Source organism: Gekko japonicus, unplaced genomic scaffold, assembly GCF_001447785.1.
Source record: "Gekko japonicus isolate JY-2015 unplaced genomic scaffold, Gekko_japonicus_V1.1 scaffold3551, whole genome shotgun sequence".
Taxonomy (NCBI): Eukaryota; Metazoa; Chordata; class Lepidosauria; order Squamata; family Gekkonidae; genus Gekko; species Gekko japonicus.
This window is the reverse complement of record NW_015162585.1, coordinates 119,006-142,531: the sequence shown is the minus strand read 5'-3', so window position 1 is coordinate 142,531 and position 23,526 is coordinate 119,006. Positions and strand designations below refer to the sequence as shown.

At 46.0% G+C, this 23,526-nt stretch overlaps 1 protein-coding gene across 1 annotated transcript in view; it reads left to right on the top strand.

The window, feature by feature from the left end:
* The first annotated feature begins 6,423 nt into the window (after nucleotides 1–6,423).
* The window catches only part of ITGB5 (integrin subunit beta 5), a 113,300-nt gene continuing 96,197 nt past the window's right edge, over nucleotides 6,424–23,526 (top strand). The window contains exon 1 of the mRNA XM_015406456.1: nucleotides 6,424–6,620. Within this exon, the coding sequence (XP_015261942.1) occupies nucleotides 6,536–6,620 (85 nt within the window). The 5' untranslated portion in view covers nucleotides 6,424–6,535. The remainder of the gene's footprint in view (nucleotides 6,621–23,526) is intronic.

The following is a 23,526-nucleotide window of genomic DNA, read 5'->3' as shown; positions in this document are numbered from 1 at the left end:
CAAAGGGTGGCACTAGGGGAACAGCAGTCCATGAGGCACCCATTGGAGTGCGGAGTGCCCAAAGGGGAAGTGCTGTCCCCGATGCTGTTCAACATCTACATGTGCCCCCTTGCCCAGATTGCCTGGAGGTATGGGCTGGGGTGCCATCAGTACACCAATGACACTCAGCTCTATCTGATGTTGGGCAGCCAGTCGGACTCCAGACCTGAAGATCTGGACCGGGCACTACAAGGCATGTCTGGTTGGCTTAGGCTGAGCCGGCTGAAGCTGAATCCGACAAAGACGGAGGTCCTATTCGTGAATCGGAGTGGCCTGGGAGGAGGAACTGCCGACTTTCGGTGGGGCGCCATTGGTGCCAGCACCGGAGGTTAGGAGCTTGAGAGTGCTCCTGGATTCCTCCTTAACAATGGAGGCCCAGGTGGCAGCCACTGCCAGGTCGACTGATCAGGCAGTTGTTTCCCTTCCTCAGCCGCGACGACCTGGCTACGGTGATCCATGCGACGGTCACCTCGAGACTAGACTACTGTAACACTCTCTACATGGGGCTGCCCCTGTTGCAAATTTGGAAGCTGCAGCTTGTGCAGAATGCCGTGGCCAGGCTTTTGATGGGTATTCCCAGATGGGAACACATCCAGCCTGTGCTGAAGGCGCTGCACTGGCTGCCAATAGCATACCGAATTCGCTTCAAGGTGCTGGTGCTTACCTTTGAAGCCCTATATGGCCAGGGTCCAACATACCTGAGGGACCGCCTTTCCTCATATATACCCCAGAGAGCACTGAAGTTGGGGTCCCAGAACTGACTGGCCCTGCCGGGCCCCAAGGATGCCAGGCTCGCCACCACCAGGGCCAGGGCTTTTTCAGTGGCGGCTCCGTACTGGTGGAATGAGCTCCTGGAGGAGATCAGGGCTCTGCAGGATCTTGTGCAGTTCCACAGGGCCTGCAAGACGGAGCTCTTCCACCAGGCTTTCAACTAGGAGCCGCCCCCACTACTACCAACGAGCCGGCCCGTAGTTTCAACATCTGGCCTCTACCACTGTGCTCAGGAAGACCATTGAGTGGCAAACTGTCTGGCGGTATGGTATTTTCAGCAGGTCACCTTATGTACCGAATGTTTCAGCACTAGCACTTTATGGGACTCTTGTTTTATTGTAATTGAATTTTAAACTGTTTTCATGTGAATGAATGGTCATTTACAGAATGTAAGCCGCCCTGAGCCCGCTCGCAGGGAGGGCGGGGTATAAATAAAATAAATAAATAAAACAGCCCCTGTAAGAAGAGCTCTGTAAGCTCTTGGAGGATTGGCTACATTAGGGGTGTGTTGCCTAATATGCAAAGGAGTTCCTGCTGCAAAAAGAGCCCTGGGCCATCCCAGGATCCTAGCAGTCCATTGTTCAGTGTCCCTAAGCTGGGCCTGACGAGATTAGGCTCAGTACACAACAGCACTCTTCAAAGTTTCTGCCCAGCCCCACCTGGAAGACAGCAGAAAGCAGCCTCAAGTGCTAAAGTCTTCCTAAACTTCCAAAAGCTGTTGTGCAATATGTTTTCGCATACCCCATTCTGCCAAGGAGGAGACAAACCACTATAACCCACTGGTGGACCTCCTGATGGCACCTGGTATTTTTGGCCACTGTGTGACAGAATGTTGGACTAGATGGGCCTTTGGCCTGATCCAACATTGGCGTCTCTCACGTTCTTATTAACCTGAGAGCAAGGATGGCATAGCGATTAAAACATCAGATTAGAATCTGGGAGACCCAGATTCGAATCCCCCACTCTGCGAAAGAACCCTGGGGCAGGCACCTACCGTCAGCCTGATCTGCCCCACAGTCCTGTTGTTGTCAGGATAAACTGGAAGAGAGGAGAACAATCTTGTGAAGCTGCTTTGGGTCCTACTGGAGAAAAAAGCAGGGCATAAACACAGACGGGAAGTGCATGCACACGTGGATGTCCCAAATGTTTATTAAAGGCACTGGGCATAATAAATGTTCTAGAGAATCGGTGTGGGAAACCTGGGTTCAAATTCCCCTTCAGCCTCAGAGCTCGCGGGGTGTGACCTGGGGCCAGTCAGCTTTTCTTATACTATCTCACAGGGCTGCTGCGAGGATAAAATGAAGGTGGGAACCAGGGCTATTTTTGGGCAGGAACGCACAGGAACGGAGTTCCGGATGGCTCCCGAGTTGGCCACGCCCAGCAGGAACTCATTTGCATAATAGGCCACACCCAAGAGCAGAAACTCATTAGGATTGGCTACATTAGGGGTGTGTGGCCTAACATGCAAAGGAGTTCCTGCTACAAAAAAGGCCCTGGGTTTTGACAACAAACAAGGTAAACAGAATAAGAAGCAAAAGGTGGGTGTGGCTGGATGACCACACTTCTGGCAACATGGGGGGCGCGGCCTAATATGCTAATGAGCTGTGATGTTAGGGGTGTGGCCTGATATGCTAATGAGTTTCTGCTCTTGGGTGTGGCCTATTATGCTAATGAGTTCCTGCTGGGCTTTTTCTACAAAAAGAGCCCTGGTGGGAACTGTGTGTGTCGTCTTGATCTCATCAATCCCATTGTGATTTTCTGATATCTGCAGGTGTATTTCGACTGTCTCGACGAGAGGAGCACCTCAGGACCCAGCCGCCACCACTGCTGTTTTGACAGAACTTTCTGGTGGATTGCTCACATCCAGGGCCCAACCACAGTGGCTGCTGGATAAACACAGAGGTCCACAGGACCAGAGTCTAATGGAACTAGACCCCCTAGCCTATGTTCTTCTCTCCACCTTGCCTGTCTACCTTGCCTCTCTGTCAGCCAAGGCAAGCAAAGTATTTCCCTGTGTTCGCTGAGATGATTATGTTGCATGTATGTACGCTGATGTGGGTGACCCTCTTCTTTTCCCACCTTAGCTTCTCAAGTCCTCCTGCCCAGGAAACCAAAACCAGACAAAAAATACCAGAATAACTATCATATTGCAGAGTTCTGCCTGCTCCTGAATGTCAGGGGGGGGGAATTCTTCAAACGCAGGGTGACTCATCGCTATTGGTCTTGAGTAGTAAATTTCTGACTGCAAAGGCTGTGCAAAACCATAAGCAAAGAAAATAATGTTTACTTTGGCAAGCTGTCTGATGTTTTCCAGTTTGGTGTAGTGGTTAAGTACGCAGACTCTAATCTGGGAGAGCCGGGTTTGATTCCCCACTCCTCCACTTGCACCTGGCTGGATGACCTTGGGCAAGCCGTGGTTCTGATAACAGTTGTACTTGAAAACAAGCAGTTTCTGTCAAGAGGTCTCTCAGTCCCACCTACCTCACAGGATGTCTGTTGTGGGGAGGGGAAGGGAAAGGAGTTTGTAAGCTGCTCTGAGACTCCTTTGGGTAGTGAAGGGTGGGGTATAAATCCAATCTCTTCTCTTTAAGAGCCAGTTTGGTGTAGTGGTTAAGTGCGCGGACTCTAATCTGGGAGAACTGGGTTTGATTCCCCACTCCTCCACTTGAGCCTGGCTGGATGACCTTGGGCAAGCCATAGTTCTGATAAGAGCTGTCCTTGAAAAAGAGCAGTTTCTGTCAGAGCTCTCTCAGCCCCACCTGCCTCACAGGGTGTCTGTTGTGGGGAGGGGAAGGGAAAGGAGTTTGTAAGCCGCTCTGAGACACCTTTGGGTAGTGAAGGGCGGGGTATAAATCCAATCTCCTCCTCCTCCTTCTGATTTATTTTCCCTGCATTAATTTAATTTTGATAGCTATGGATTTTTTTCTCCATTATCACTACACCTTTTCTAACTAGTCTCTATCAGGACAAGACCAAGAACGTTGGCAATAAACTTAGCTACTTGTTCTGCAGGTCATGTGAGGCTGAGGTCATTCGTCAAATGTGTACACGGTTGGCATAGATATACAGGGACACTCAACCGGCTGTGTCCGCTGGGGGGCTGGATATTTTTAAATAAAGCCCACACATTTCTGTCTATGAGACGGTGATGAGAAAGTGTTCCATAAGCTATTGAATAAAGGCTGGCTGGTCTGTCAGAAGCTGGACTTCTATGAAGCATCTTGAAGTATATGAAAAATATATATTGGCAGATTAATCCTAAAGAAGGATCATTTATACTTTTGTAACAGAACAGAAGCACAAAAAAATCCTACCCACAGACAATGTTCCCTCTAAGCTGTAGAGTCTTGTGAGCAAAAATTCTACTTTGTGAGCTACTGGGATTAAGGTTGTGAGCAAGCAATTTGGTTACTGCATAAATTAGTTTGCACTGGAGTCATCCTTCTTGAGCTAGGACAAAAATGTGTGAGCTGGAGGCTAAAATACTGTGAGCCAGCTCACACTAACTCAGCTTAAAGGGAACACAGACACACTTCCTCTGTTTCCGAACACTGCTGATCCATAGAACTGTCACCCTACAAGAAAATGCTATACAGCACAACCCAATGGAAGATATCTACAAACCTGTGGATTTGTTAAATTAAGATCATAAGAACATAAGAGATGCCAATGTTGGATCATTGTGGCCAGAAATACCAGGTGCCATCAGGAGGTCCACCAGTGGGGCCAGGACATTAGAAGCCCTCCCAATGTTGATCCCCCCCAAGCACCAAGAATACAGAGCATCCCTTGCCCCAGACTGAGAGTTCCTATCTATACCTTGTGGCTAATAGCCGCTGATGGGACTTCTGCTCCATATGCTTATTTAATTCCCTCTTGAAGCCGTCCATGCTTGTAGCCACCACCACTTCCTGTGGCAGTGAATTCCAAGTGTTAATAACTCTTTGGGTGAAGAAGTACTTCCTTTTATCTGTTCTAACCCGGCCGCTCAGCAATTTCATGGAGTGCCCACGAGCTCTTATATTCTGAGAAAGGGAGAAAAATACCTTTTTCCCTACCTGCTCTATCAATCCATGGGAAATTGGGAAGGCAGGTATGCATATTTATTTGGAAGTAAACTGTATCACAAGACAAGACAAATACCTTTTATTGGCATAAAATATTAAACAGTTGCCGTAAGTAAACTGTATCAAAGTCAGTATAGGAAGGGCTGTGGCTCCCCTGGCAGAGCATCTGATTGGCATGCAGGTTCAAGCCCTGGCACAGCTGCTTTAAAGGAACAGATAGTATATAAGGTAAATGGCTTTTGCTTGAAATCTTAAGAGAGTCACCAGCAGGCAGAAAACGGAGTATAATTGACCTTGCTAGACCAATGGTCTGACTCCGAAGTTGCTGTTTAAGGCTGGAATACTAACTGCATTAGGAAAGGATATTCCAAACTGCATTTTCTGAGATGCACTTATTTTTCACTTACAAACAGGACCCACATCATGACTTTTATTTGTTGCTGCGGTGTTTTGCTGTCAAGTAGCAGCTGACTCATGGCAACACACCCCATAAGGTTTTCAGAGCAAGAGAGGTTCAGAGGGGGTCTGCCGTTGCCTGGCTCCACGCCGCGGTCTGGTCTCCCTTCCAAATACTGACCAGGGCTGCCCCACCCCCGCTTAGCTTCCGAGATCAGGCTATCAGGGCAATGACTTGTATTACGACCGACTAACCCCCCCCCAAAAAAACACAGCGTTCTGTGCGCCTTGGCGTCTAGCCACGCCGGCCACATGACCAGGGAAACGTCTTCGGACAGCGCTGGCTCTTCGGCTTGGAAACGGAGACGAGCCCCGCATCCCTAGAGTTGGATTCGACTGGCTTTCGAGCAAGGGAAACCTTTACTCCAAACGACACCAAACTGTGCGGCAGCTTTGGGGTTCCTCAGGCTCGGGACCAACCACAGTCGTTTCACAAGCTCTTTACCGGCCGGACGTCCGAGTCCACGTAGTTGTTCCAGCAAAAGGAGACACCCCCCCCCAACCAGTGTTCCCTCTAAGATGAGTGAGTGTGAGCTAGCTCACCGTTTTTTAGCCTCCGGCTCACACATTTTTGTCTGAGCCCAGGAAGGAGGGCTCCAGAGCAAACCAAATCCCTCGCTCACCACTTTAATGCCAGCAGCTCACAAAGTAGGATTTTTGCTCAAAAGACTTCACAGCTTAGAGGGAACATTGCTCGCCCCCAAACCCAAGCCAGAAAGGTGGAAGAGCAGAGCAGGGGAATCTCCGACGGGCCACAGAGAGTTAACAATCCCCGGACGCCGATTGGCCAGGCGGGGCGGAGATTCATCATTCAGGTCCTGCAGAAAGAAAGTTGCTGAGTCTTGGAACGGGGAGAGAGCGGGCGAGCGAGGCAGTCCCAGGAAGGGAAAGGAAGGGAAGGAAGCCGAGGGAGAACACGAGCCCGCCCCGATGAAAAGTGCAGCCCAGGCCTCGGGCCACTCGGCGGCCGACGCCACCGCCAGCCAGCCACGCCGCTTCTGAGCCCGCCGAGAGCCAGGATCGTCGCGGGACGCGCCGCCACGATGGACGCGGCGGCGTAGGAAGGCGCAGGCGGATTCTTGGCTGCCTCCCGCCGCGGTGGCCTTTGCTGAAGCCCGGCTCGCCTCCGCCCGCGACTGCGCGGAAAGTGCGGAGGGGGGGGCGCTCCTCTCCCCCCGCCCCTCGCCCCAGCTCCGGCCGTCATGGCCCCGGGGAGGGGGCGCCTGCCTTCCCCCGCCGCTGCCTACACGATCTGCCTCCTCTCCTCCTTGCTCCACGGTGCTCGAGGTTAGTGGACTCCTTTTCCCAAGTGATCATCATTAGAAGAACGACAACATTTAACACCACGGAGGGGAAATCGCGTTGTCGTCCGTGAGTCGTTGTCAATGTTCCCTCCAAACTGTGAGCAAAAATCCCACTTCGTGAGCGACTGCCGGCATTCGAATTGCGAGCAAGTTTTTTGGCTGCTGCATCAATTAGTTTGCTCTGGACTCGCAATGCTCCCTCTAAGCTGTGGAGTCCTGTGAGCAAAAATTCTACTTGGTGAGCTCCTGGCATTAAAGTTGTGAGCGAGCGATTGGGCTGTTGCATAAATGAGTTTGTTCTGGAGCCCTCCGTCCTGAGCAGTGTTCCCTCTAAGCTGAGTTGGTGTGAGCTAGCTCACCGTTTTTTAGCCTCCAGCTCACAGATTTTTGCCTTCGCTCAGGAAGGATGGCCTCAAAGCAAACTAATTTATGCAGCAACCTAATGGCCCGCTCACAACTTTAATGCCCGTAGCTCACAAAGTAGGGTCTTTGCTCACAAGACTCCACAGCTTAGAGGGAACATTGGTCCTGAGCCGAGACAAAAATGTGTGAGCCGGAGGCTAAAAAACTACGAGCCAGCTCACGCTAACTCAGCTTAGAGGGAACACTGCTCTGGAGCCATTCGTCTTGAGCGGAGACAAAAACGTGTGAGCCGGAGGCTGAAAAACTGTGAGCCGGCTCGCACTAACTCAGCTTAGAGGGAACATTGTTAAGTCTTTATGGTCGGGGAAGGGGACGGCTCTTTGCGGGGAGCCCCGCGCAGGATTCCCCCGGCCAGCCCACTGAGAGCGCAGCGCAGGCTGGAGTAGCTCGCCACAGGGTCGTTGCGCCGCCGGGAGCTCCCTCCGTCCCGCACGGCAGCGCTCGCGATCGGGCACTGTCCAGGAGAGGGAAGGTGCGGCTGAACGGGAGTGGGGGATCCAAGCACCGACGGAGGGGAGTGGTGGAAGCCACAGAGGTTGACGTTGAGCTGGGAGGGCGGCAGGCGTCGGCTCAGGCGGCTGCAGGGGACTTCCAGCGAGCCAAAGTCCACCCCGCACCGGTGTTCCCTCTAAGCCGAGTGAGTGTGAGCCAGCTCGCCGCTTTTTAAGCCTCCGGCGCACGCAGTTTCGTCTCAGCTCAGGAAGGAGGGCTCCAGGGCAGACGCATTCATGCAGCGGCCCAATCGCTCGCTCGCTGGCTCTTTCGTGCCAGTCGCTCACAAAGTAGAGTTTTTGCTCACCAGACTCCACAGCAGTGTTCCCTCTAAGCTGAGTGAGTGTGAGCTAGCTCACCGTTTTTTAGCTTCCGGCTAAGACATTTTTGTCTTAGCTCAGGAAGGAGGGCTCCAGAGCAAACGAATTTATGCAGCAGCCAAATCGCTTGCTCACAACTTTGATGCCAGTGGCTCACAAAGTAGAGTTTTTGCTCACCAGACTCCACAGCAGTGTTCCCTCTAAGCTGAGTGAGTGTGAGCTAGCTCACAGTTTTTTAGCCTCCGGCTCACACATTTTCGTCTTAGCTCAGGAAGGAGGGCTCCAGTCCAGAGCAAACTAAGTTATGCAGTAGCCAAATCGCTCGCTCACAACTTTGATGCCAGTGGCTCACGAAGTAGAATTTTGGCTCACCAGACTCCACAGCTCAGAGGGAACATTGCTCCACAGCTGAGAGGGAGCGTTTACCAGTTCCTGCTCCTTGCGCTGGTGTGGTTTTAAGAAGTGAATGAGAGAGTTCGCTGTTGCAGGTTTTCCGAATAAGAGAGTGTGGGATGGAGCCCAGGTGAGTGCTTGGGCAGCCCAGCTGTAGGCTTGTTGATTCATAAATGCTTAAAATAACTGAGCGGGATGACTAGTTCTTGCTTGGGACGGGAGTGGAAAAACAGAGGAGCGGCCAAGTGGACTGGGGTAGCCAAATGTCTGGGGCGGCCACTTGCCCAGTAAAGGCAGCTAGAACCCGGAGCCAGGGACTAGTGCTGTGTTAAAAATAAGGGGGGGGGGAGCAATTGCAATTTACTTTGGGTTGTCCCGGAGTGGATTCCTACAGGGTGCGCCTGTCTGCATAAATAAATAAATAGATCCGTTGCCACAGAGCCGCAGGCTAATTATCGAGCCGTCTGAAAATCCAGAAAGGACATCTTTCCCAGGCAATCTATAATCCTGTTTCTTACAAAGGTCACTTCAGAATAGTTGGCCTCTAAAGATGGGTCCTGTTTACCCTGCAAGACAAAAGAGGCCTCTGTGGGAGGCTTCTCCGTCTCAGCCAAGGAAAAGAAGTGTGTGCTGCTGGGCTGTTTATAGTGTCAGAGCTGGCTGCTCTATAAGAGGGTCTTTATAAAGGAGGAGAGTTAGTTGTGTCTGATCCTGACAAAGACCGGCAGTGTACGTAGTCATTTCTATGCTGGAGCATTGTCCCACTTCTGCACCTCACCCCACCCAAGCGCTGGTACTGGGGCAAGTTAGGAATGCCTGTGGGGCTTCACGCTGGTAACTGCTGCCTGAGTTTATGTTCTCTCTGTCATATCCACTTGCTCTTGCTCAGGAGATGCTGTGCGCAAAATCTGCTGCCAGCTCCTATCCAATGTCATACATCTCCAGCTGTGCTTCTCCACCAGTATTTTCAAATGGCTGAAGGTGCCATAGCGTTGCAAGCCCAGAGCCAATGGAAGGTATAATGGCGTTTCTCTGCCTGGCCTGCTGTCCTCACTCAGCATGTTGACATTTGACTTTTCGCCTTGCATGGGGGTTAGGGTTAAGCCAGTGGTGGTGAACCTATGGCACGCGTGCCAGAGGCGGCACTCAGAGGCCTCTCAGTGGGCATGCGTGCCATCGCCCCAGCCAGGCCCAGACCATCATTAAAGTGGAATTCTCTGCCAAATAATTTTAAGTTAATGAAAGCATTTGGGATTGCTTTCCTTACTTTGTTTGGATCATCTTATGTTAATGTATGAGTTCTTTTTTCTAAACGAAAACCTTAGTATTCAGGTTAAATCGTCGTGTTGGCACTTTGCGATAAATAAGTGGGTTTTGGGTTGCAGTTTGGGCACTCGGTCTCTAAAAGCTTCACCATCACTGGCCTAGGCTGTGGAATTAAACATGTTTAATACGTCCCAACATATTGGATTATTTTAAAATGTCCATTTTGCATCCCGGTCTGAGTGGCCCTCAAATGTCCCCATCTAATCATCCTGCAGCAATGTCACTTGTCACTGTGTTCCAGCTGTTTACCTATACAGGTGTGATTATTTTACTTTTTTTACTTCATTTATACTCTCCCCCTTTTCTCCCCAATGGGGACCCAAAGTGGCTTACATCACTCTCCTCTCTTCTGTTTTATCCTGACCACAACTCTGTGAGGTAGGCTAGGCTGAGAGTGGCTCAAGGCTCCATTTCACAGTCAGGATTCAAACCTGGGTCTTCTAGATCCTAGTCTGGCACTCTAACCGCTACACCACGTACCACGGCTGTGTGCCAAGAGGTGCTGGTCTAGAGGTCAAATACAGCAGTTAAGTGTAACAGGTATTATATGATATCTACCTAACAGGAAGAAAATTGGTATCAGAGGTGTAGTTTGAGGAGTTCTTTGATGACCCATACATTGGATTTAGCTCAAGCCATCGAAACGTTTGTTTTTTTTATTTTGATTGCGTCTGAATTAGGTTTGGTGGTTGTTTTTGGATACTGATCCAAAGACTCTGAGCCAGCCTTCTTCGCACAGCAGAATCCAGATGAATGAATTGAGGGTGTTTATTATGCTTGGAACCCTGAGTTTAAACACATGGGCCCGTATCCAACAATGCAGTCCTGAAGACTCAAGGGTTTTTAAGACTTTTAAAGGGGGGGGGCAGCAATATGCACTGATTTCCCACTTCTGCTGCAGCCCAGTGATCCATTACACACTTTGTTTCCAGGATTTCGTGGACTCTTCGGAAGAACATGGGGGTATTCACAGTGGAAGGGGGGAATAATCAGAAACCACCATTCCCCCTTTCACTAATGGAAAAATCAATCTCTCAGAGGAACTGTATGGCTGGATATAGGACATGTACTTGGAAGCAAGGAGCAAACTAGATGGACTGGCAATAGACCTTTGGGCTACAATTAGATCACATTCATTGTTTGATAAAGGAGTGCTGGAGTATAGGTCACTGTACAAGTTTCCACATTCAGTCTGTGTGCTTTAAACATTCCCTTCTATCGTATGAGGTTGGTCCAAACCATATTTTGATCGCTGACATGATTTCTGGTTTCTCCCAGAGACTCATGGATTTCAGTGGAGCTTACTTTCAAGTAAGCATAGATATGTGGCCTAAAGGCCTGTTTCTGTAAGGAAAACCCTTGACATAGGATACTGAAATAGCCACTAGCTCTTTAGAAATATATATATTTGAATAAATATACTTGGCAGAGTGGGGAGCTTCTAGATAAGGAAATTCCAACCAGCATCTTCCCTCTTTAGGAATGGTGCCTGACTGACTGCCAGACACTGGGAATTAACAGCACAAATCATTGAACTTGAGGCAGCTGGCTACAGCTATTGGTCGGCAGGATGCTGAGCTACATAGGAACAGAAAAATAAATAAATAAAAAGAATGAATTTAAAAAAGGAACAGAAGGTAAAGGTTCCCTTGCTCGAAAGCCAGTCGAGTCCGACTCTAGGGTTGCGGTGCTCATCTCCGTTTCCAAGCTGAAGAGCCAGCGCTGTCCGAAGACGTTTCCGTGGTCATGTGGCCGGCATGACTAAACACCAAGGCGCACGGAACGCTGTTACCTTCCCACTGAAGTGGTACCTATTTATCTACTTGCAATTTCTTGCTTTCGAACTGCTAGGTTGGCAGGAGCTGGAACTAGAGACGGGAGCTCACTCCGTCATGCGGCACACTCAGGTCTCGAACTGCTGAACTACTGACCTTCCACAGCCTGCAGTTCAGCATCTTAACCACTTGAGCCACCGCAGCTCCTAGGAACAGAAGCCCCTTGACTATTATTGGTTCCTGGGGGACTTCAGTGTCCATGCTGATGCCTCTTTGCAGGCTTCGGACCTGGTGTCATCCATGGTAGCACTGGGACTCTCCCAGATTGTATCAGGTCCCACGTACCAAGCAGGCCACACACTGGATTTGATCTTTGGTACAGGGATGAACATGGATCTGATTGTTAAAGAGGAAGTGCCGTGGTCAGATCACTTTGTTTGATGGCCCAGCCAAGTTTCCCAGCCCTGCCCTGTCTAGGCATCGAGAGGATTTAGACTAATGGACCCAAATGGGTTCCAGAATGCTTTGCAGGATCTGATGCCCCCTGGAGATTCATTGGATGAGCTGATAGAGGACTGCAACTCCCGTCTCTCTGAAGCCATCAATGAAATCGCTCCCCCCCCCCATGTCCTCTTCGCTTCCCATCTAAATTATCCCCCTGCACAGCGCTGGCTCTTCGTCTTTGGAACGGAGATGAGCACCGCAACCCTAGAGTCGGACTCGACTGGCTTTTGAGCAAGGGAACCTTTACCTTTTTTATACCTCAGAACTCAAGGGGATGAAATGGAAGCTGAGACGACTAGAGCAAGTGTGGTGGTGAAGTGCAAGAACATCTCATAGGACGTTTATGGAATCCTATGAGGTGGCAGTGAAGGTTGTGAAGAAGGAGATCTACGCAGCCTCCATCGCATCTGCTAGCTCTTGCCCAGCACATTTGTTTAGGGTAATTAGATCTTTAACCTCTCTGAGTGAGAGAACCCAAAATATTAGAAATTCAGCCCTTAGCTGTGAGACATTTGTGAGCTTTTTTGCAGAGAAGCTCTTGTCGTTCCGCCATAACCTTCCAGCCAATGTTGATGCAGTAAAGTGAACTGGAGGCCCCTTGTCTGTCTTTGGATTCATTATTTGACAGCTCAGCCAACTTTCCTGGGCCAATGTTGACAGGATCCTGGGTGCTGATAGGCCAACCACATGCCACCTAGACCCGTGTCCCTTGTGGCTTGTGATAACTGGTGGTGATTTTCCCAGTTCTGCCCACACCACAGCCATTTCCCCTGCAGAGGCCATTCCCCTCCTTGCCACTGATTTCTTGAGTGGTTTTTTAAAAAATTGGTAATTGACATCTTGATACAATTGTAGGTTACTATGTCAGCGTTCCGTGCGCCTTGGTGTTTAGTCATGCCGGCCACATGACCACGGAAACGTCTTCAGACAGCGCTGGCTCTTTGGCTTTGAAACGGAGATGAGCACCGCAACCTTTGCCTTTACTTTATGTCAGCTATTAGCTTGGAAAAGGTGGTTGTTTGGCTGCCGCGTGGACTGGGGCATTAAAACGTATGGAAACCCACCCTGTGGAAGCCCCACTGCTGTTATGCTACACTGGCAGCCACAGCGACATTGAGGCTTCCACAAGATAGCATCATCCCCTTGAGTGTAAAATGAGCTTCTTTTAAAAATGCTAAACTCCTGTCAACTAAATATGCTCTTTTACTCTTTTAGAAGATCTTAATTCCCACCCGTGTCCATATTTTTGGATTTTGACCATATTTAATTGTGGTTTGAATGTTAATCGAACACGTGGTGGAAATGAATATCTCTTGAGGTGTAATATGTGGACAGCATGTAGCTATTATCTTTTCAAAGTCTGCTGCTATGGCATTAAAAATATCTTTCCCTTCCCACAAAAACATTGATTTAAACAAAACAAAATGTCTTTCAAAAGCTCTGACTGCTCCATCCCCAGTTTAACCTTGGGTCATGTGTGCACAGGAAGTCTTTAAATATCACACCACATTTTTATGTTTCTTAAAAGGTAATAGATCTCTGTTTCTTTGGTGGCTATTAGCTCTTGGAAACATTTAGTTCCTACTCGGGGGGAATTGCAAATGGCATGTCACTGATCTAGATCATGACCAGCCATATCAGACTTGCCAAGGATTCCCACCATCTCCCTCTCCTGCCAAGATGGAGAAGTCTGCACCATTTTCTCCATCCAGTCCCCATTTCCCAGGTTGCAGGAATAGTGGGGAAGCAGGGTTTCAGTACACTCTCCTCCTTGTATTCCTGGCTTCTAATCTGAATAATCAAATGCCTTGTCTGTGGTATCATCAGCACTCTAACAGCCCATGTTCAGAAAGCTACCAACATGCACATTTTTCAGATGCCAGGTGGCTGCCCTTTTTGTTTACTGTCCACAATTGGGTATTTCTGGATGATATCCTCAAATATAGTGCTGGGGGTTTGGCCATCCACCATTTGGGGGCAAGGCAGATTACTGTCATCCAGGGACTGCTGTGCTCCTCAGACGTTCTGATACCTGGGTGGGAGCCACTTTTCATGTGCAGATTCCACATGGGTCAGGCCCGTGTCTACATGACAAAACCATGGTGGTGGGGCCGACTGCATGGGTCTTTCTTATGGAGTTGTCACGTACACATATTCTCTCTTACCATGTACTTGAGACCAGGTTGGCCTGTCTGTCAAAGGCTGTGTGATCCATGGGTTATATGTTAGCCAAAGCCTAGAACACCATTTCCCACTATTGCAACTTGAAAATTCTGCTACATAGAAATAAGTGCAGCCATCAGTCACCATACCATACCTTGTTGTCATACATTGCATTTCATATGTTTCAGAACAATCTTTTGCTTTTCCTATCTACAACTGTCAAAAGCAAGGTTTGTTTTTAGATAGATTTCCAAAATTTTATTTTCCTAAATGAATGTTGGGAATGTTGGCTTATATATGACACATTTGACAGACACTATAGCAGGTTTATTTTTCCTGTTAGGGAAAGAATCCTGTACCTGGATTTGGATACTCATGGCACACATGAAGCTGCCTTATACTGAATCAGATCTTTGGTCCAACAAGTCAGTATTGTTTACTGAGACTGGTAGCTGCTTTCCAGGTTTTCAGGCAGAGATCTTTTTACATCGCCTACAACTTCATCCTTTAAACTGTGGAGGTTTGAATCTGGGATCTTTGCATACCAAGCAGATAACTCTACCAAAAAGCCACAGCGCCTCCCTTAGATCTCCCAGTTCTGAGCGTATGTAAACTGGATGGTGATTGATTCTTTAGTCCTGCATTTCCTATGCTTTTAAACTTGTGAATTGAATGAGCTTTGTATATAGTAGCCTCATTAAATGACTATTGTCAGTACATGCTTAGCTTATGTATGGGTGTTGAGTAGAAAACCCCTTGGTAGGCATTGAACCGCAAGCCATGCCTCTTAGTAATACTGGTTTGCATTAACCATGCTAGTCCTCATGGTTATGGTAAACTACTTGCCTGTAGGTGGGCAGTGTCTGCTCAAGGCTCAGAAGCATGGCATGATTTGAGATAATTTGCAGCCTGATTCTGTGCATATGTATTCAGAAATGATCTCCATGAAGTTAAAAATTGGACTTGCTCCCAAGAACATTTGTACTGAATTGTAGCTCTAGCCCCGTAAGATATTTTCAGTGCTTGTATGCCATAATGCACTGTGGAATCTTGAGCTCCGTGAGTACCCCTAGTCATAGGACATATCTCTTGGCAGCTGGGAAGCATGGCTAACCTCCTTTTCTTCCACTGCAGGGGTTACCCATTGTGTGTGAAAGAATGCACTTACTTCAAGGAATTGCTATCAAAACTGTAAGGGTGCTTCTCTTTCTTCTGAACTGTGTTATAAAATAGCTGCACTTCAGTAGATACATCTGTGTAACAATCTGAGTTGTCTTTACAATTTTTCGGTTTGTTGTGTTTTTTTAAAAGAATGAGTACAATGGATTGCTTTTAACTCTGTACACATTGATTTTCTTTATGAGTTGATTATCTAGCGAGCCATGTAACAAGATATTTGCTATGTACAGAATAGCCTAGGGCAACCTGAGAGCAATCCTTAATACAGTACTCCCTCTCGGTCACTTGTCAGGAACATCCAGATATGGTAGCAGTAGAATATGAAATGAGTTAGAATTTACTGCTAGCTAGTGTGGTATAGTAGTGAGAGTGTTGGACTACGATCCCAGGTTCAAAACCCTATTCCGCCATTGAAGTTTGCTGAGTGACCTTGGGTCACTCAAAAAATTCTCAGCCTAACCTACCTCGCAGGGTTGTGAAGATAAACTGGAGGAGAGGAGAATGATGTTCTCTGGGGCAAGGGATGCTCTGTCTTTTTGGTGCTTGAGGGGGGTGTCAACAGTGGGAGGGCTTCTAGTGTCCTGGCCCCACTGCTGGACCTCCTGATGGCACCTGGTATTTTTGGCCACTGTGTGACAGAGTGTTGGACTGGATGGGCCACTGGCCTGATCCAACATTGGCTTCTCTTATGTTCTTATGTTAGACACTTTAGGTCCTCATCGGGAAGATAGGTGGGGTGTAATTAAGTAAATAAATAATGAATGGATGGATAAATAAATAGTAATAAATGAAATCAAATGCTGATTACCATGCTGCTGGTATTTTATTGTAATGGATCTTTAGTATGCAAGATTTTAATCCAAGGTCAAATCGATTCCCATTCTAATATTGGTATTAGTATAAATACTGGACAAGGTAGGAGGGGATACTGTCTTCCCTTCTTTATAAGTAGGAGGAGAGCAAGGAATGTCCCAAATAATGAATTCACAGTCATTTACAGCACTGGGTGCTGGTAGGGATGTCCCCACCCCTGATGAATTGTGGCCTTAGATAGGGATAATGGATAACTGTATAGCCGCTCAGAGACCCCTTCGGGGATTAGAGCGGGATAGTAAGACGAAAGTAATAAATAAATAAATAAATAAATAAATATTATTTTATTTCTGTTGTGCTTAAGTGCTAAATACTGTATAGGAGTTAAATGCTGCCTACCAGCTAAAATATTATGAAGACAGACAATAAGCCATGGCACAAAAGAAATGTAAGGAAAATAAAGAACTGAAGGCCAAAGGATCTAATTATTGTAACCTCTGGACTAGACTGCTGTAATTCAATTCAATTCAATTTATTTATTTATTTGATTTTTATCCCGCCCTCCCGGCCAAGACCGGCTCAGGGCGGCTTGCAGCAAAATAAAATTCCAACAGTGTACATAAAATTACATCAATTAATATAATACAACATTGAAATCAAACATAATAAATTGTTAGCCGTTTAGTTCCTCGTCTTACAGTCAGCTGGTTGTCGCTCTTTAAGTACGTTTTGGAGGTCATTATTTCATTGGGTCACCATAAATTGGAAGTGATTTTACAGCACTTAACACACATGCCCTTCATGACACGGGGCTCTCTGGTCTTCTGTTCTCTTCATAACCACAATGGCGTGAAATGAGAACTCACTTGAGGGAACCGAGCGGTGCTGTTGTTGACTAAATGGGACTGTTTCTGTGACTGTTCTCATTGACCCAAAAGCACAGAATGGAAAAATGCCGTGGGCTTTGGGTCACATCTTTTTAGGCTGTAAGAATCTGTTTGGCTTTATCAGTTGTATTCATTTAATTATATATTGACAGAATTCATATCTGTTCCCTAAAGAATAGAAACGCCAATAGTATTGATGCCTTTGGCCTCATCTACAAATGCTGTTACCTTTTAGCTTTACAGTTCAAAGTAAAGAATTTCCTTTTCCTTTTCATTTGCTTTCACATGTACAGTTCTTAAATTCAAAATGTCAAATACCTTTAATGACACAGCACTAAGATACATAGATATTCAATAACACAGTATGGATATTTAGGAACATCATAGACAATATGAATCGTTCCTTTACAAGAATAGATCTAACTTTGACTGCTTTGGCAAGAAACTTGGCCACTAAAGCTGTAATATTAGGATTAGCATCCTTTAGTAGATACTGAATAGCCTTTTCCCTATTAGAACTAAAATTAGGAGGAAATAAAGATGACAACAATTCTTTGCGTATGGCTGAGTGAAATTGACAGTCAAAAATAATTGAATCCACAGATTTTAAAGGACAAGAACATAACCTTTCATGTAGGGGGATTTTATTAAATCGACCTGAGAGCACTTTTTAAGGGAAAACATTTAGATGCAGTTCTTAAATTATAAGCCTGTAAGCAAGATTCATTTAAGAAAAATTTGCTTTGCATCATGCATAAGTTATGTACTTAATCTGCACGTGCCTTCAATAATAAGGATATTCGTGATCAAAGTGTCTCCCCTGCCAGGTGGGCACAAAATTTAGGACACAATATAGATCAATGGTCTAAAATATGGAAAACAAGTATAAAATATACCAAAGCAATTTCATATAAAGAAAATATATATAAAATGTTTTATAGATGGTATATGACACCAGGTAAATTAGCGAAAGTCTATCCTAACATGTCAAATGATTGCTGGCAATGTAAACAGAATGTTGGATCCTTTTTTCATATATGGTGGACATGCGATAAAAGTAATAAAATATTGGATTTGGATACATGAGATGTTACAAAAAAATACTAGAAACAGACATACCTTTTGTACCAGAATTGTTTTTATTGAATATAATACCAGAAAGCTTTAAAAAACCAGATGTTTATATGATTATATATGTTGTAACTACAGCCAGAATTTTGTATACTAAATATTGGAGAAAAGAAGAAACATCTTCAAAAGAAGAAATAATCCACAAGCTCTTAGAAACGGCTGAGATGGACAAATTGATGCTGTTACTACAAGGCAAGAGTGAAGATATCTTTGAAAAAGCATGGTTAAGGCTTTCTAAATGGATAGAGTGGTACAAGTGACAATTGCTATAACCACCAAAAAGTATATATAAAAATAGTAATCGAAATAGAAACTTTAATTGCTACATATACATAAATGAAGTAGTAGCGTAGGCGCAAAAACTACTGATTTATAAAAAGAAAATCGTAAGCACTGTCGGAAGGTACTCACTGTGTGTTTTGTATGTTTTCTATGTTTTTTTGTGTTGATGTGTTGGAAAATTAAAAAAAAATATTTAAAAAATAATAAGGATATTCAAGGGCCATTATTGGTGGCATCACAGCACCATCCTTTAAAAAAAATGGCACTAAAATCTCTCCTTATATATAATTGAATAGTGGGTGCCAAAGTTCTAATTCTAAAATGCACTCCCTTAGTGTATGGCTGATGGCACTGCTCCTCAGCATATATCGCCACCAATCAGAAGGCAAAGCCCGGGTCCCGCCCACACCACAACTGCTGCGATAACCTGGTCTTTTGCATATGGAAGCTGATTGGACTTCACTCATTCCCCACCTCAAACTCCCCCCCCCCCCGCAAGGCGGTTGGAATGTCAGTTACATATGGAACCTGCTGTATTTTGGTGGTGTGCAGGTCCCAGGTTCATGTTTTAAAAGCAGACTGACACTGTTTGCCCAAAGCCAGAGCACTCTCCCAGAGCCTCTTTCTAGATCTCGTTGTATTTATTTCCACAACGGGCCTTATTTCTAGTATTGATATATCACTGTTGTGACAATAGACTTAGCAGGTTTGATGAATTCCCGGCTTTCATTTTTTAAAAAAACCCTCTAGCCCTTTCCATCACAGAGATATGCCTTTTCCCATATATCTCTGTGAAGGAAGAGGCTGAAGTCTTACTCTTTTTTTAAAAAAATGAAAGCTGGGTATTTAGAGACCCTGATAAGCCTATTGTTACAATGCTTCAGCAATATATCGGTATTTTAGTGTTGTGAAAAAGAAAATGAAATCACTTGTCTTTAGGGTTGGAGGGGAGGAGAGGGAGTGGTTTGACCGTGACAGTCCAGGCATCTAAAATTGGCCTGGAAGTGGGTGGGAGTGGCTGGAACAAAGAAAACTGGCAGAAAAATTACGCAGAAGAAAAAGCCAACTCAAAACCGGCTTCCGGAAAAAAAACGTTGGGTAAAAGTGCCCTTCCCTTCTGGGGGGGGGGGGGAGAAGTGAAGAGAGACAAAAATGCATGCAGAAGTCAGGGGATAAACTAAAACAGGATGGGGCCAGAACCGATGAAAAAAAAAAAACATGCAGAAAAACCCAGTAGTATGGTACCTGTTAAGAATCTGGAAATAGTACAGGGATGATGGTGGGGGTGGTGATTAATGGGAACAAACCGTGGAAATTGAGGTTCGTCCCAGTTCATGGTTTATGAGACCTTCTCGTTGACCAAACCAGTACGTTTTGTGAGGTTTGTGATGTGGTAGAATGCGCCCCTGGGGGGCTAGAGACTCCAAACTCACAGTGAGCCTCCAGCGGACTCTCCTCTTCAACCAAAGAGAGATTGCTCCCCTTTTCCTTCTGACCCTGTCATCCCCGACTTCTGGACCTCCTGGGTCCCCTCTTTTTGGCCTCGCCTCATCTGCTGGCCTTCCTTTGACTGCCCGAAAAAAGAAGAAACTGTGAAATAACGTTCTCTGAAAGAACGTTCCTAGGGCGAAGTGCTTGTATAATGCCTTCACTTCGCCCTAGGAACGTTCTTTCAGAGAATCTCTTGCAGCCATGTTAAGATACATCGGTGAAAATTAATGAAATTGTTGATACGCACCAGTTGAAACAACAGACTAAGAGTCGCTGTATGTAAGGCTTTCATCCATATTTGGTAGAAGAATAGTATTGAAACGGTAGAACATTCCGGAGATCATCGTCTTTAAATATTTTCTAGTGCAGTTATTTCACAGTTTCTTCTTTTTTCGGTCTGTTCTGTAACCATCAGTTTTTGAGCCATCTTCCTTTGACTGCCCCAGGGCCTGTTTTCCTGGAACTCCTGCTGCTTCTATCAAAAGGAGTTTGCCCTCTTTTTCCTTCTGACCCTGCAGTCTTGGACTTCCTGGCCTTCCGGGGTCCTCCTTTTTGGCCTGGCCTCATCTGCCGGCCTCCCTCTGACTGTCCCATGGGCCAGTTTCCCGAAATTCCTGCCACTTCTGTGAAAAGGAGATTGCTTTTCCCTTTCTCCCCCAAGCCCCGGATCTCCGCCTCCTCTCTCTCCTGCACCACCACTCCCAGCATGCACCCCTCCTCCGCCTCTCGCTCATCTCCTTATACTCCAACCCTGGTTCTTTCATGCTTTCCTCCACGCCCCCAGGTCCCACAAGGGCCACTTTTGTTTGATGTTTGGAGGACCACTGTTGGTGTTTCCAGGGCACAGAGGTCCATCCCCCCCCCCCATTGCTCTGACAATTAATTTTTAGGCTCCAGCATGTCTGTAAAACCATGGAGGTTTGTGCGAGGTTTGTTGCATGACTCTTGGCTCACGAACCATGAACCTGGCGATGTTCGTGATGAAATTAGGTTTGTGATGAAGTTTTTGTCCATCCCTAATTATTATATGCAACCTTCCAGTTTGATCCATAATGTAGTTATCAAAGTACAGAAATTTTAATGTTATCCATAATCTCAAGTGAAGTACTGGGATTTCAGCTGCTGTAGTCCAAATGGCAGATCTAAATCATCTAGATTTATAAGTGCATTGGCTACATACCAAACTGTTAAAGTAGAGTGCTGCAGTTTAGAAAAGAGATTAATAAAGGAAGCAATGTAATAAAGATTTATAAGAGAAGACAGTATGGGGGAAATCAGTAGGCCAGCACCTCAAAGTTCAGTGATACCCTATTAAATTAATTGGTTGCCAGTGAAATTGAAGCATTCTTTTCCAAACAGTTAACCTTATGGATGGAATACACAGTCACAGGGCTGCAGTCCCACATTTTCTGCATTGGAAAGAGGTTGCAAAAGGAAGAGCAGTATAACTCTGTTTCTTGCTGTGCGTTCCACTGTTGTGCTGGGTGTGTTGCAGTGCTCCAGACCTTCTGTGGCAAGTTGAAATCCGTCACAGTGCACTTAGCACAGTTGTACTATGATCACCTTGGAGGCAGCAAGGTGTTGACCAATGACGTTATGCTGATGAGGAACCACACACTGAGAAAGCAGGCTTGCTGTCTGCAACAAGGACATAACTGGGCTCAAAAAGCATTGAACAGATAAATTGAGAATATTCTGGAGACCCAGCTGTTGCCATAGGACAGGTGCATTGAACAGCTTCAGAGTTCTTTAGCTTGATTAATTAATGGGGAATAACAAGAAAATAACATTCTGTCTGCATGTGACTTGTCTCATAATGGATGTTTGTTTCTTTGCAAAGAAGAACCACATTGTCCTTGATATGGCACAATATGATTTACTGGAATACGCCTTGGGCATTATCCAGTGTAAACAAACCATCTTACTTAACAAAGATATCCTGTGGAAATGACTCTTTTAATACACTACAAATAAATAGGTCAGAAGCATGAAATGAGCTAGCTATGCCAGTTGTGTTTTGGACATGATGTGTACAGGACAGTCTTACAGTGTCAGTTTCAGACCCACAGTTATTCAACCGAATTTACTCTGATTTTTTAAAAAGACATTATTATGACTTCCTGTTGTAGCTATTAAAAATAACTAAATGGTATGCCGATTGCCAAGATTAGCAATCTGTGTTAAAACTGCATTCTTCTTAAATTCTAGATATTTTATTACTATATTTGAATAATTTCCAGAATTCCTACATATAAACTTCATATCCTGCACACAAGCAGATCATTTACATTCTTGTGACCATCAGTGGGCCTAGAAACTTTCTGTCGTATTTGTGGCACTTTCAATGTGTAACTCATTCATTTTTCTACAGTACTACAAGCAGACGGGCCAGGCATCTGATTGGCAGGTGCCTAGAAAATGTATGCTTGATGTCTACAGATCTGAAATATGTAGTCTCAAGGATGGTTGACAGCTAAACTGATATTCTTAGTGTTCATTAATTCTGCCCAGCTATCGATGTAGGCTGCCAACTTTTCCCCAGCCAGGCTGCAGTGCCTTTCTTAACTGTAGAGCTGGCAAAGTGATTTTGAGGGCAATCCTAAACAGGTCTACTCAGAATTCTATTCAGGCCTATTCAGGGAGGTTACTCCCAGGAAAGTCTTCTTAGTATTCCACTGTTTGTTTGTTTTAAGTAGTGTTATGCTGTCTTTCTTACCTGACAACAGGTTTCCAGAGAAGCTCCCGAGAAGAGTAAAATGAAATACAATAAAGTATTGTATGTGGGTTTTTTTAAAGGCAGTGATGGCTGTTACAAAAGCAGTGGGAAGGGCAATGAAGTGAAATGTCCTCTCCATGAGGAGGAGATGACCCTTGCCTCTGGAGCAAGGGTCATTTTGTAGAAAAAGAGGTGCAGGGGCTCATTAGCATAACTCATTAGTATAACTCATTAGCATAACTTAATTTGCATATGCCTGCATCACCAGAAGTGTGTCAGAAGGCAACACCCACTGCTCAGGCTGCACTGGACTGTTTTGGATTTCTAGCTATGGGTGGGGGGAACGTGCAGATCTGTCCTCACAGAGGAGGGAGAGCTTATACCTGAATAAAACTTGGTCTTAAAGGTGCCACTGGACTGTTTTGGACCGGGGTGGGGGTGGGGCTTCTGCAGTTTACCTGGCTGCTTCTTGCTCTGACAAGGGGTGCTGGGAGCAGGGGGCGGGGCTTGTTGCATGGGCCCGCCCCCTGGGCTCTTTACTGCCGGAGCTCCGCTCCTGTGCGCTCCTGCAGGAAATGACCCCTGCTCTGAAGTGTTCTACCTAGCAACCAGGGTCCAGGGAAGATTTTTCTCCATCCAGGCACATGAAGTCCTGCAATGTCTGGCTCTTCCTAATAACAGGGGTGAACAATGATGATATGAACTGCCCTGTGTCCAGTCTTCAGATGTTACTGTTGCTTTGCTCTTGTTCCAACTGATACTCTTTGCCAGAGTGACTAATAGTGCAATCCTAAGCACAGTTGTACCCTTCAGTGTCCATTGACATCAATGGGCTCAGAAGGTTGTATCTCTTTTAGGATTTTACCGTCAGTGAACCATTACAGTGTAGTGATTTGAGGACTGGATGAAGGCTGGAGAGACCTCTTTCTAATCAGCCATGTAGGATTTTTATGAGGATAAAAATGGAGGCGGGCAAAATCTTGTCTGTAGCCCA